This window comes from Protomyctophum parallelum, assembly GCF_964188405.1.
Source record: "Protomyctophum parallelum genome assembly, chromosome: 5".
NCBI lineage: Eukaryota > Metazoa > Chordata > Actinopteri > Myctophiformes > Myctophidae > Protomyctophum > Protomyctophum parallelum.
In genome coordinates, this window is record NC_139702.1 from 47,479,638 (window position 1) to 47,493,303 (window position 13,666).

At 42.1% G+C, this 13,666-nt stretch overlaps 2 protein-coding genes across 3 annotated transcripts in view; one reads left to right on the forward strand and one right to left on the reverse strand.

Moving 5' to 3' along the window:
* The window catches only part of LOC310858862 (von Willebrand factor A domain-containing protein 7-like), a 43,699-nt gene that overhangs the window by 22,252 nt on the left and 7,781 nt on the right, over nucleotides 1-13,666 (forward strand). For both annotated transcript variants that reach the window (XM_083765155.1, XM_083765156.1), the window contains exons 2-8: nucleotides 1,279-1,502; nucleotides 1,959-2,172; nucleotides 4,819-4,904; nucleotides 5,000-5,093; nucleotides 6,884-7,012; nucleotides 11,188-11,374; nucleotides 13,431-13,600. In XM_083765155.1, coding sequence (XP_083621281.1) covers nucleotides 1,279-1,502; nucleotides 1,959-2,172; nucleotides 4,819-4,904; nucleotides 5,000-5,093; nucleotides 6,884-7,012; nucleotides 11,188-11,374; nucleotides 13,431-13,600 — 1,104 coding nt within the window. The remainder of the gene's footprint in view (nucleotides 1-1,278; nucleotides 1,503-1,958; nucleotides 2,173-4,818; nucleotides 4,905-4,999; nucleotides 5,094-6,883; nucleotides 7,013-11,187; nucleotides 11,375-13,430; nucleotides 13,601-13,666) is intronic.
* Nucleotides 8,921-9,673, reverse strand: LOC310859172 (cilia- and flagella-associated protein 20-like; the record flags this gene model as incomplete). Its single annotated transcript, XM_083765574.1, has 1 exon — nucleotides 8,921-9,673. One exon carries the CDS (start codon nucleotides 9,671-9,673, stop codon nucleotides 8,921-8,923), a length of 753 nt encoding a protein of 250 aa, XP_083621700.1.

The window sequence follows — 13,666 nt, forward strand, 5'->3', positions numbered from 1 at the left end:
GCAATTATTTTTTATTTCTTGTCCAAATTTGGAGTTAGTAACTCTCTAAAAAAGTGGTCTTACCCTTTAATTGATCTGCATGTGTCCGCTGGAGTGGACTCAGTCTAGTACACTCAGTATAGTACTCAGTATAGTAGGCTACTCAGTCTAGTACACTCAGTATAGTACTCAGTATAGTAGGCTACTCAGTATAGTACACTCAGTATAGTACTCAGTATAGTAGACTACTCAGTATAGTACTCAGTATAGTAGGCTACTCAGTCTAGTACACTCAGTATAGTACTCAGTATAGTAGGCTACTCAGTATAGTACACTCAGTATAGTACTCAGTATAGTAGACTACTCAGTATAGTACTCAGTATAGTAGGCTACTCAGTCTAGTACACTCAGTATAATACTCAGTATAGTAGGCTACTCAGTATAGTACACTCAGTATAGTACTCAGTATAGTAGGCTACTCAGTATAGTACACTCAGTATAGTACTCAGTATAGTAGGCTACTCAGTATAGTACACTCAAAACACCAGAGAGAATGTGTCCGCTGGAGTGGACTCAGTATAGTACACGCAAAACACCAGAGAGAATGCCAACAGAGAGAGGCGCAAAGTTATAAAGGACTTTAGTTTAAACACAGCAAGCACATAATGTGTAGACTGTGTGTGTGTGTGTGTGTGTGTGTGTGTGTGTGTGTGTGTGTGTGTGTGTGTGTGTGTGTGTGTGTGTGTGTGTGTGTGTGTGTGTGTGTGTGTGTGTGTGTGGTGCGTGTGCGTGTGCGTGGGTGCGTGCATGCTTTACCTTTACTATACAGTAAAGGTAAAGATGTTTGTCTGCGCAGATATGCCTGTAGGCTATATGGATTGGACATGCCCTAATGTCAGTGCAAATCGGCATATTAGACAGTAGACACCCATAACCAGTGGACTGGCTATAGAATTTCAACCCAAAATTAAATCTCCATTGTTGGGCAAGAGTTTCTGTTGTGTTTGATCACAGACCATAACTTGATCATCGAGAAGAGAGAGAGAGAGAGAGAGAGAGAGAGAGATGTCAGATTTGCTTTTTAGCTTCACTTCGCTGGCTTTCATTGAAAATGAATGGTAAACTTAAACTATGTCTTTGTATCTGCCTGTGTGAACGCAGCATAAGAGAGAGAGCAGAGAGAGGGGGGGGGGGGGAGAGAGAGGGGAGGAGGAAGAAATACGGAATGTTATTTATTTATTTTATTTAACCATGAGGAGAATTAGTAATCACATTTTTCATTGCTCCATTTCAACACAGCACCCTCCTCATTCTTCGACATGGCTACCAGACGGTCTTCTGTCCTCCTGGTGGCACTGTTGCTTTGCCTGCCGAGCTTCATCCACAGCTTCCAACCCCTGTTTGTATTTGATGACAATGCCACCACCACTCATCGTGACATCACACAGAGAGCCATCCTCAGAAAGACAGCAGAAGTCTGTCAAACCCTCGCAGCCGATGAGGGCAGAGACTTCAGCCTGACGGTGAGATACATTGACTATTAGCTATACTGTATGCCTGAATAGAGGGTATGCGCAGCGCATACATAAAGTGAGTGGCAAAGTGAGGTTAACGTTGTTTAATGCAATCACATATGACCTTTCTGTTGGATGTATGGGCAAGGCCAGAATGTAATTTTTCTCAGTTATTCTTGCTTAACTTCCAGGGATGATGATGATGTCACGCGCATACTCTCCATATATGGCTGAAGATATGACTTCAAATCAATATCACAAACCATTATGTTAATGAACGATTAATAAAGAAAAAGCTAAAATAGCAGAACTACATGCTCACAACGCTCTGTGATGTGTTGTGAGCTTGGAGATTGTGCTATTTTTGTGTGGGTCATTTACAACCAATTTAGTTGATTATAAAAAAAGACCCTCATGCATACAAATACTACAGCATTTTCTCATTGCTTTGTCTCTTGTCTGTAGATTGATGACAGCCTGACAGCGTTTAGCGTGCAGCAGGCATGTTCCTCTGATGGGAGCACCGTCGGTGGCTCACTCCTCTCCACCGTCATGTTCCAGACCGCCATCGCTAACATCTACCTCAGCAACGCCGCCGTAGACGTGTTGCTAGCACTGAGCACGCAGCACCACTTTGACGACGAGTCCTTCCCGGCAGGAAGGGACATCATCAAAGAAGGTACAGATTTCCTGTAGCAACTCAATCAGCAGTGATGGACAACGTATAGAATACTAGGGAAATTAACCTTTGAATTTTATCTCTGAATCTCTGAGTTAGATCTTGAAGAGTAAAGATACATTATGAGGGGAGAGATACGAAGTTTATTCATTAGAATTCTGAAGAATAGACAGAAAAGCAACAGTTTACATATACAGTCAGTAAGTCACTCCACTCAAGGGAGGGAGAGAGAGCTTGGTACATCATTATAGAGAAAAGAGACCTGTGTTCTGAGCGTATCTTTCTGTAACTGGCAGCACAATGTTGCAATAATATGATCTCATCTCAAGTTGATAAACACAGTTTCGGTTTAAGGTCATGCTGACACATACTTAAGGTTATACTATTGGTAACAAACGCATGTGGTCTCAGATGTGTTGTGTTGTAGAACGCTGGTGGAATAAATGTATTTTTCACGTCACGTCATTAACAACTATTAGTGTTATCTTACATGTTTCTACAACTTGTAGAATATATCATTAGTAGTTGTTAATGACGTGACGTGACGTAGGCCTAATATTAGTGTCAACATTAACAGAAAATCACGTGCATTATATGATGTTTGATTTATACAACAAATTAATAAAAACCCCAACCACCAAAGTCATTTTTATCGCTCTCTCTCTTTCTCTTTCAATTAAATTCCATTCAATTCAAAGGGCTTTATTGGCATGATATACATTTCACTAGTCTCATACTTTTATATAGCTCTCTACTCCCCCTAGTGGACATAATATATACATTGTGAAATGCGCAGACCACGCAAACCTCTCCAAAATAAATGTGTCAATATCGATGGCACACAACTGTAGCTACACTATTGGAAACTCAAATAAGATAATTGGCTATCTTTACAGTAATGACAAGATAACACATTTAATCATAAAAATGATTCAAATAGAAGCACATTATAGAATTCTATTTATCACTCCTGTTAAAATATTACTCAACTTCTGCATTGCTGTATTACATTTGAGATTTTGTTGCCCAAATTCAAAGATTTTCCAGATTTTATTTTATTTTATTAATAATAGTGAAAATATTATATCTACGTGTTGTGAGCTTGTAGAATGGCCATTAGTAATCAATACCAGCACATCAAACACATATTTCAAGATTTTAATGATAAGTGCATTTAACTACGTAGTAATTACTACAAGGACTCTACTCTATCAGTTAAACAAAAGAAATCCCGAACTCAACTGATGGCCATACCTGAGGATTAATAGTCCAGACATTGGCTGGTGGTCTTTATGGCCATGCTTTAAGTCCACAAAGTGTCAATTTTTGCTATAACATGCTGGAACACTTGGCTGAAGCCCACAAATGTAGTTGGCTGACATGAAAAGGCATAAGATAACAACAAAACAACAAACCGATTTGCCATTTTCTAAGGTTTCACTGCGAATGATTGATAAAGCACTCATGACATCCGATGAATAATGCTCAAATGTGAACTTTGAAGCCATTTTATCAATGTATCCAAAGCCAAGTATATGAGGGTGTGTGGAGAATATTTGCCATTCAGGTTCTAGAGACAGACACTTAACACTAGGAAGTCTGAAAAAATTTCACTACTACTCAGTCTGACTATTCCGGCCCAATAGACCGCTCTCCCCCTTTCTCCCCCGCACCACTCGTTCACACCTCTTCAGCTGGAGACGACATTGTTGCCTAAATGCACGCACTTTTCTGAAAATGGTTAATCTGCAAGCTGCCCGAATTAAATCATATACGTTTGGCTGGTTAATTAACTTGGAATTTGTTTATTATTTTGATAAGATAATAGGAATATGAATACAATGATTATTATCCATGATGAGGGTGGGATGTTAATGTTATTGAATGCTCGGTTAGACTCGACCGACATTTAGCTATTTCTTTTTTTCCCTCTCTCTCTCCCTCTCTCAACTGCTGTTGCGCTGTTTCCCGACATTTCCTTTTCACTTGATACCGTTTCGTAGAGAGGGCCTACACAACCGATCTATATACCAAATGAAAGCCAGCATTCTATATGCAAGCCTGAATTAAAGTCTGATTACTGAGGCTTTTTCCCCCTCTCACAAACAACGTGTTTTGAATATTGCTCAACTGTATAGTCAATCAGTATAAATAATGAATACTTTGTGTTAATTCAACCATGCTGTTGTCAACCAATGTTGTATGTTTTTAGGTTATAAGTTATAGGCAAAGTATAGGCAAATATTGAGAAGTTGAGAATTGGTGTCATGCACCACACACCACCATGCGGTAAATAATGAATACTTTGTGTTAATTCAACCATGTTTATTTTTTCTTATCGTTCACAATATCAGAAAGCATGAAAGAAAGCAAATATAAAGCGAAATAAAATCAGGGAAAACACAAATCCTACGCATTAGTTTCTGTTGCTATACTTAGAGACACTTGACACATGTCATCGTAAATGTTCCCGTGCATGTGCCACATGCCCGTTTGCCACATTTCTGGCAGCTGGATAGCGTCTTGTTTCCACATCTGTCAAGCTGACACTGCCTTCTCTTCTTGGGCGTAGGCGTGTCTGGTGTCTGTGGTGAAGGTGAACAATTCCAACAACGTTTCTCAAATTACCGGTATGTGGTCCTATAGGTGTGTCAGCTATTAAAGCCAGCGTGAAACGGGAGAACTTCCTCGCAGGGAGACTGACCCTGGGACTAGTATGTCACACCCTGCAGGTGAGGCAAATAGTCATAGAGATGAATAGATGTAGATGTTTAAAACCCAGTCCACACAAAGATGACTGATATTTGTGCCATGTATCTATCTTTAGGACTTCTACAGCCACAGTAACTGGGTGGAGCTAGGCAACAGTGCTCCCTACAGGACTCTGGTCAGGCCTGACCAACCTCTGGAGAACTTGGCAGGTAATTCATTATTCCAATTTATAAATACGCAACCACCCGTGGATTGCGACATTTAAAAGCTATAATAAGCATATAGATAGATGCCATTAATTTATTTCCCACATTATTTCACCCGCTGTTCCAATCCAATATTAATTTATAATATATTTTAATGACCCAAATCCACCCTAAACTGCGGTTATCCGCGGCAACTGCAGCTAAATCCGCCATCCGCAGGTCTCTAACTTGCGCACACGCTTGCAAGAGTGTGGATGTGTGTCCCATGAGGGAAATAGGTTATGTAGCAATATGAGAGAATAACCTCCTGAGATGACCATATTTTGGGATGTTTAGTTAACTTATACTTAACATCAGCAAGACTGTACATGTTACTAACAAGACTCTGTATGAGGGATTACCAAGGGTGAGCCAGAAAATAGCAGCCAGGAGAATGAGACTAGCAGGACACTGCCAAAGGCATCAAGAACTGCCAGCCAGCAAACTGGTGCTCTGGGAACCAACACACAGGCATCGATCACGAGGACGTCCCACCCTAACATACGTGGATGTACTCAAGAGCTATGCAGGAGTGCAAAGTCCAACGAACTGGCCAGATGTATGGAGAACCGGGATGACTGGAAACGACGATGGAGGCCTCGTCTGAGGACGACCTAGAGATTAGTCTAAATTCTCCCCATCAAATTCTCCACCAGGGTAACATAAAAGTTGTATCTAATACACTTACAATTGAAAGGTTTGACAGGGCGGCTATTCTGTAGTGAAGGAAAGTGGTGTGGGTGGAGAGGGAAGGGTCCTCCCTTCTTTTGAGAGAGAGGGACAAAGAAACTAGCTGACAGAAACACGCCCACAGCCACTTCTTATCGCTAAAGTATTTGCAGTCTTGTCTTGAGGCCTTTGTGTACAAGTCAATCAGCTGCAGACACAACATACCACCCCCCCCCCCACACACACACACACACACACACCTTGGCACATCGAAACTACATCGAAACACTGGTGCACCCACATTCTCTTGGTTTATTCCCCTTGCTATACCAGTCAATCAGCTGCAGTAGATCTTATCTCAACTCATCATAAATAATACTCATCATAAATAATACATCACTGTCATGCCCCTGCTATCAAAATAAACAAACATATAATCAGTCATGGAAAGGTTGCATTATTTTCCCCAAGAAGTAGCAGGATGTATCTGTCCTTTTTGTTTTGAAACATCCATCCATCCATCCATCTTCAACCGCTTATCCATAGTCAGGTTGCGGGGGCAACAGCTCCACCAGAGCACTCCAGACTTCCCTCTCCAGAGCAACATTAGTGACTTCCTCCTGGGGGATTCGGAGACGTTCCAAGGCCAGTGAGTTGATGTATTTCCTCCAACTGCGCCTTGGTCTGCCCCGGGGTCTCCTCCTAGTGGGACGTGCGTCGAGGACCTCCCTAGGGAGGGCCCGAGAGGCATCCTAACCAGAATGCCCGAACCACCTCAGCTGACTCCTTTCCAGGCGAAGGAGCAGCGGTTCTACTCTGAGTCTCTTGTGTGACTGAACTTCTCACCCTATCTCTAAGGAGATGCCAGCCACCAGCCGCTTGTATTCACAACCTTATTCTTTTGGTCATGACCCACACTTCATGACCATATAGGTGAGAGTAGGAACGAAGATTGAAACATGTTTTGAAACATGTTTCTGAGTAATCTCATCTGACAATCAAATAATCTGCAATCGAATTACTGATTATGATACTTGTAACCAGATTACCTTATTCCATCTAAAATTACTGCTGATGTTTTGTAGACCAAAGCACGCCAACCTGTAGGAGCTGTACAGGAGAGAGTTGCAAGGACAACATTTTGCCTGACGTACTGCAGCAAGGACTTCTCACATCAGGATACTTCAATTTATTCTCCTCAACAAAACCAGCAGGTATCATGCACGCACGCACGCACGCACGCACGCACGCACGCACGCACGCACGCACGCACGCACGCACGCACGCGCAGACCAATCAACCCCATAGAAAGGAAAAGGCAGAATGGGGGGGGGGGGTTGTTTAAGACTGGTAACCAAAAGCTGGATGTAGGAGGGGCTAGAACCCCTCAGAAATGAAGAATAGAATATAGACCGATCTACAAGCTCACAACGTGTCGATGTAGATCGGCTAGTTGAACTATTTTAAAATGTTTTTCAAGATAGTAAAATATGGCAAAGAAGTGTAGGGATAAAGGGTAGGGGCGCTCAAGATATATTTGTAGCTGTATGTGTGAACACAGCAAGGGAATGAAACAGAATGCTTTTTTTTTTGCGGCTTACGCCTTTTATTGATTTTTTAAGGGATAGAAAGTAGGCTGACAGGAAACGGGAGAGAGATGGGGGGATGACATGCGGTAAAGGCCGTGTCGGGTCCGGGAGTCGAACCCGCGGCACACCGCGACTGGATCACCAGTCCGGTGCCCAGACCGTTACGCTACGGCCTGGGCCCAGAATGTGCATTTAATAAAACTCACACTCGTGACTCGTGTGAAGTGAGGGGCGCTCTTATCATCATACATCATCACATTCCGTGCCCAGCCAATCAAATCACAAGCATTTCTTGTCCAGAAATATAGCCTACCTTGAGGAAAAGTAGCCTTACATACATATTTTAAAAGTTAAATGTACTTTTTAAAAGTATTAAAAAATCCAAATAAAACAAAAGTTACCACCTATTCTCCAAGGAGCGTGTGTTAAGGTTTCGAGGATACAAAAATGAATAAATAAACTAGACGAGTACTCTGTTCCTGGATAACAATGTGGTGGACATATTGTGGCAAATATGACCCAGATCACAGCCTAAAATAAAAATAAAGATTTAAAAAAATACCCAGCTACCCTAAGGAGATGAGTGTTCTGAACAAAGCGACTAGGTGAAAGTATGGCAAAAACTCAAAACCCCACAACTGAGGCTACAAATATGTAAAATAAAGTCACATTAAATAGTGTCAATAACATATCTGGGTCTCTACCAAGAAATGGAACCAACCCACTAATAAAATAATAGTTATAACTAGACAGGTACTGTTCCTGGAGAAACAATGTGAGCTTGAAAAACATATTCGTCCATTTAATTCCTTAGCTGTAACTTGGTGTGTTGTTGCGGCGAACGAATATAACCCAGAAATTATAGCCTAAAATAAAAGGTATATAAATTATAAAATATGTGTTTTCAAAAAAGATTGTGCTAAAGTTTTGAGGAGAAAAATAAATAATAAATAGTGAACATAACAATAGATTGAGCCCACTAATACAATATAAAATAATAAAAATAGCACTAGAAATAACAATACAAATGAAAATAAGTAGACAAAGTTTAACCTGTTCTTCAGCCAGAGGTAAGGAGGCAGGATTGTTTTGAACAATTAAGGCCAGGGCCTTAATTGTTCACATCAATCCTGCCTCCTTACCTCTGGCTGTCTGTGGCGATCAGAGGTGTGGGGCTGTCTCCATGTGTGGAGGATATGTGATGTGTGTAGTTGGAACTTGATGGACTGCGCAACCCACTCTTGAAGCAGCCACTGTTTTCTATGGTTCATCATTGGTCTAAGGACTAGATTTACCCGTTTACCTGTTCCCCAGGACATTTAATGACCAGAATGTGGGCTAAACTGCACATCTAAATCTGAGGCTTCATCTTCAATTCCTCAGGTCTGCCTGTGGCTGCTGCTGCAGCTCTTGGAGACCTTCTATTCTCTGCCCCCCTTGACTTTTGATCCCTTGGGTCATGAGGCTTCAGTTTCTTCATCTAAGGTCATCTGACCTGCTTCATCTGCTGCTTTTGGGTCATGAGGCTTGAGCTTATTCCTCAGGTTCACCTTCCTCGGGTGCACTAGCGACACTGGATGTCTCACTCTCATCCTCTGGCGGCTGATCTGATGGCAGCTGATCCTGGGGATCAGACGCTGCCTCTGAGTCCTCTGCCTCTGAGTCCTTTTGGCTTTTGGCTTTCTTCTCCACAGGTTTGCTAATGGTCAGCAATGGCTTTTTGTGAACGGGGAGATATAGTTTAAACTCATCTGGAAGCTCATCTTCTGTGTACAGCCTATCTGAGAAATACACCCTCCTCACGCGACAGTTAGCATGGATCTGTACGCTTAGCGTTTCAACGTAGGTGGTACCATAGGTCGCCTGGCAGAAGTCTATCAGACGGAACTGAATCTGATTCCAGCCATCGTCCAGCTCCATGGGCATGGTACAGAGGAAGGGCTGCACCCGCATCTTGGTCTGGTAGTTGCTCGCCCGAATCCGGCGACGTGTATTTTTATGGTCCATTATCTGGATTTCAAAGCTGAAATACTTATTGAGGTTCTTGACGACTAAGATCAGAAAGGGAAGTTTGATGCCCAGTATCTTTGTGGGGTCTCCAGGATATGTAATATATGTGGTACAGACATTGGTCCCCTCTACCTCCACGACGAGTGAATGGATGTCGTCGTCTACGATTCTTTTGACGTGACCATAATTGGTCTTTTTAGCCCAAAACTGAAGAGGATTGCTGCCAACACTATATAAGATGGACAATAACCCATTTTGAAATGTGGGTCTATACATTTTCCTCTAAGTGCTCTGTGCTGTGTTCATCATTTGCTGTTAGAGTTCAGCTGCTCAGGCATCAACACATGTGTTGGGATCGGCCGGATGTCATTATTTAGGCATGGGCGTGACGTAACACAAATGTAGCAGAAACTCTTTCCCAAATATGGACTCCCAGGCAGGCTACAATGCATAGCGCCAGTGGTGGAAACTACATTTCTTTACTTTAAGAAAAGGTATCATACTGCAATGTTTGTACAAGACGTACACATGATGTCAGACCTCAGCTACTGGTCAGACTACATAAGGTGTGAAGTGTTAGACTTTCATTTCATAGCAGAGTGATGTGTAGACATTTGTGTTAAGAGTTTTACATAAGAGAGACAAAGATAGAGGCAGAGACAGAGAGAAGATGGACAGAGAGAAGACGGAGAGAGAAATATAGAATAAATAAAGGGCATACATAGGCCACAACGACCTCTACTGCCAAACGCTGAGGAATGAACAGATGACCTCAAAAGCCTGTCAGAAAATCAACAGCCCTGTAGCCAGCCAGAAACAAGGAGACAAGAGTTTCAATAGGTTTGGTCACCTGGAGAGACTCCTGAGTATCCATACTGGAGAGAAACCATACCACTGTAAACAGTGTGACAAGAGTTTTAGTGTCTTAGGTAGACTCACCTGCGTATCCATACTGGAGAAAAACCTTTCGTCTGTAAACAGTGTGACAAGAGTTTTAGTCATTTAGTTAGTCTACAGTCTCACCTGTGTATCCATACTGGAGAAAAACCAGACCACTGTAAACAGTGTGACAAGAGTTTCAGTCAGTTAGGAAATCTAAAGAAACACCAGCGTATCCATACTGGAGAAAAACCTTTCGACTGTAAAGAGTGTGACAAGACTTTCAGTCATTTAGATAGTCTACGGTCTCACCTGCGTATCCATACTGGAGCAAAACCATACCACTGTAAACAGTGTGAGAAGAGTTTCAGTCAGTTAGGACATCTAAAGAAACACCAGCGTAGTGTGTATCCAGAATAAGAGTTCTCAACGGGCCTGAAAATTAAGGACGGTTCCTACTAGGCCGGAATTACGGCACTTTTAAGATATGAAAACCCTGCTAAACACAAAAAGGTGTGCCATTATGGACCTTCCATTCCAGAGAGAAAACATCTTCGACGCGGTTTTCGATTGAGTTTTGGCCATTGTTTAGCCATGTCTAGCTTTTGGTGTGTAACCCAAATTTTGTCCCAACAGAAACATTAAATGCCATTGACAATGAATGGACAATTCTAAGTGTATAAGTGCATTGCGTAACACAAACATTGATGACGAAGGTGAGGACGCAAATTGTGATTGGCTGGAATGAGATGATGTATGATGATGTACGATGATAAGAGCGCCCCTCACTTCACACGCGTGTCAAATGGAAAAGTAATGATATCCACTTTGCTGGCAATAGTCTTCTTCACCGTTGTCAAAAACTCAAAATATCATAATGACAGTAATGCCTACTTTTCTCCCCCTCTCAGGCAAATGTAGCCATGGTGGCTCATTTGATCTGACCAGCCGACAGGACCCAAATGGGGGCATCAATAAGGATTCCATTTCGGCCAGTCATGGCTACCTCCACCAAACAGCAGCCAACCTAGCTGTTGATGCCACAATCGAGCTACTGGAGGATATCAGAGTGGCTGTTGGTGACAAGAGCTTCCTACGGTAAGAGTTCTTTAATTTGAGGTACGGTACTTTGCATCCACAACAACAACAACAACACAATACAACTAGAAAATATAGTTCCTGAAGAAACAATGGGGTTGCTGCAAGTACAAGAAAAATTGTAGTATACTTAGTACAAATGCAGTGACCCCCCCCTGGCGCCTATGTGGCGCAGGCACAAAACGGGAGCACAACTGATGATTGACACCTGTCAGCACTGCGGAGTGCTTTGGTGATGGCCATTGACAATGCATTGGGCGCTTGAAGTTATATATTTTGAAAACTGCCAATTATTTAAAAGTAATAATCTCAAGCACATCTCCACAGCAAGCTGATTTTAAACTGCGAATTGAGTTTATCCGTGAAAGTATGAGGGAATATGGAGGGGCCAAAGTTTTATCACTTTTAAAAGTTAAATATCTAAAAAACGACAAAACATTTCAAAGTAAAAGGTTCAGGCCTGTGTGTCCCAGAGTAAACTAGTAAGAGAGTGGCGACACTAGCGTTGACTCCCATTGTAACAATGGAATGCGGAAGTGCTCATTCTATCTCAATGGGATAGTTCCAATGTTTGGAACTATAGCCCATAGGCACCTGCTTGGCGGCGAGATCAAAGCGTGTCGCCACTCTCTTACTATTTCACTCGGGTGTGTCCACAGTAAGGTGATGTTTGTGAGCGGTGCCTCCGCTCCATTACGCAGCTATGTGTGTCCCTATGTGTCCCTGTGTCTGTCCGAGCACGGAAATCTGCGACATGGTAACTCTGTCATTTCTCAACCGTTTCTGACATGGGAAGGCTCGCCGGAACCGGGCCAGCCCCCTGAGCGTGGGGGGTCTGGATGTTCTGGGGACTGGGATAACCCTAACCCAAAAATAATCAAAGTACAGTAAAGAGCACAGTACACTACAATACAGTACAGAGCACAGTACAGTAGCCTACTATAATAACAATAAACGTATAGTTGCACCGCTCAATTCACACAGGTATGATTTTTAAATTGTGAATGGAGTCTCCAGGTGAATGTAAGTTGTAAAGGGATTTTGGGTTGTGTGTTGTGTAGGCTATTGTATATTTGAATGTATTGTACCTTTTAAAGTTTTTGATTCATGGGTTTTTATTATTGTTTGGACCCAATGTTTTATACATTTGTGTCAATAAAGTAACTAACTAACTATCAAAATCCTTCTTTGACTTCCATTAAAAGTAAGTTCCAGTAAAATATCCCAGAAACTACAAAACATTTCAAATACTCAAGAACTTTCCGCTTCCACAGTAAGCTGAACATGTCAAAGTTTGAATGGAGTTACAAAGTGAAAGCGTGTAGGACTAGTTAGGTGACGATAACATGCAACCCCACAATAAAGATTAACCTGTTCCAATAGCAATAGAGCACCGAAGTCTGACGTCACTTTCAGTAGAGGGCGCAAGTACACAGGTTCATGTATTATTTTATTTCCATTGAAATCACCATAGGGCGATTTTAGGTCGCTTCATATAAGAACTTTGTTTGAAAGATAAACCTATCATCCCAGCCTTTCAGGGGGGTGGCTGTGCGTCGTTAATGATGTCCATTCATATTTGATACAGTCAGTTTCTGGAGAAAATGGAATTACTTTGGCCGCAAAAGCATGAAGCATGAAAGCAATGTCGCTGCTAATATACGTCACGCCCAGCTGTCAACACATTGTGTTCCTGAGATTCCTCGTTGACGTAAGCTCAGCTGGCGGTGACTCGACTCGTACTAACCACAAAACATTAAATTAAAAAAAAAAAAACTAAAAAAAAACTTAATTAACATGTCAGTTTCTGTTTCTGTTGCAGCTGCAACCACCGCCTACCCGGAAATGTATAGTCTCTGGGTTGTTTGACTCGTTTTTTCAGTCGATGCTTCATATCCATATGAGTGAAAAGGCCGGGATGAATCCCCCTATGGCGATTTCAATGCAAACCTGTGGACTGGCGCCCTCTACTGACAATGACTTTAGGACTTCGGTGCTCTATATATGAGAGATGTATGAGACACACAATCTGACTTCCACTCTCTTACTTTCCCAGACTTATGGGCCTTTCCCAGGCTTCTGTGTTGTGTTTTGTCATCGACACCACAGGCAGTATGAGTGATGACATAGAAGAGGCTAAGAGAGTCTCCTTCGCTATCATCGACCTTTTGAAGGGAACCCAACAAGAGCCTTCAGCCTACATATTGGTCCCTTTCAACGACCCAGGTATAGAGATGTGTCTTACTGCAAACATTCACAAATGTACTGTATTGAGGCTAAAGAATGACTGTT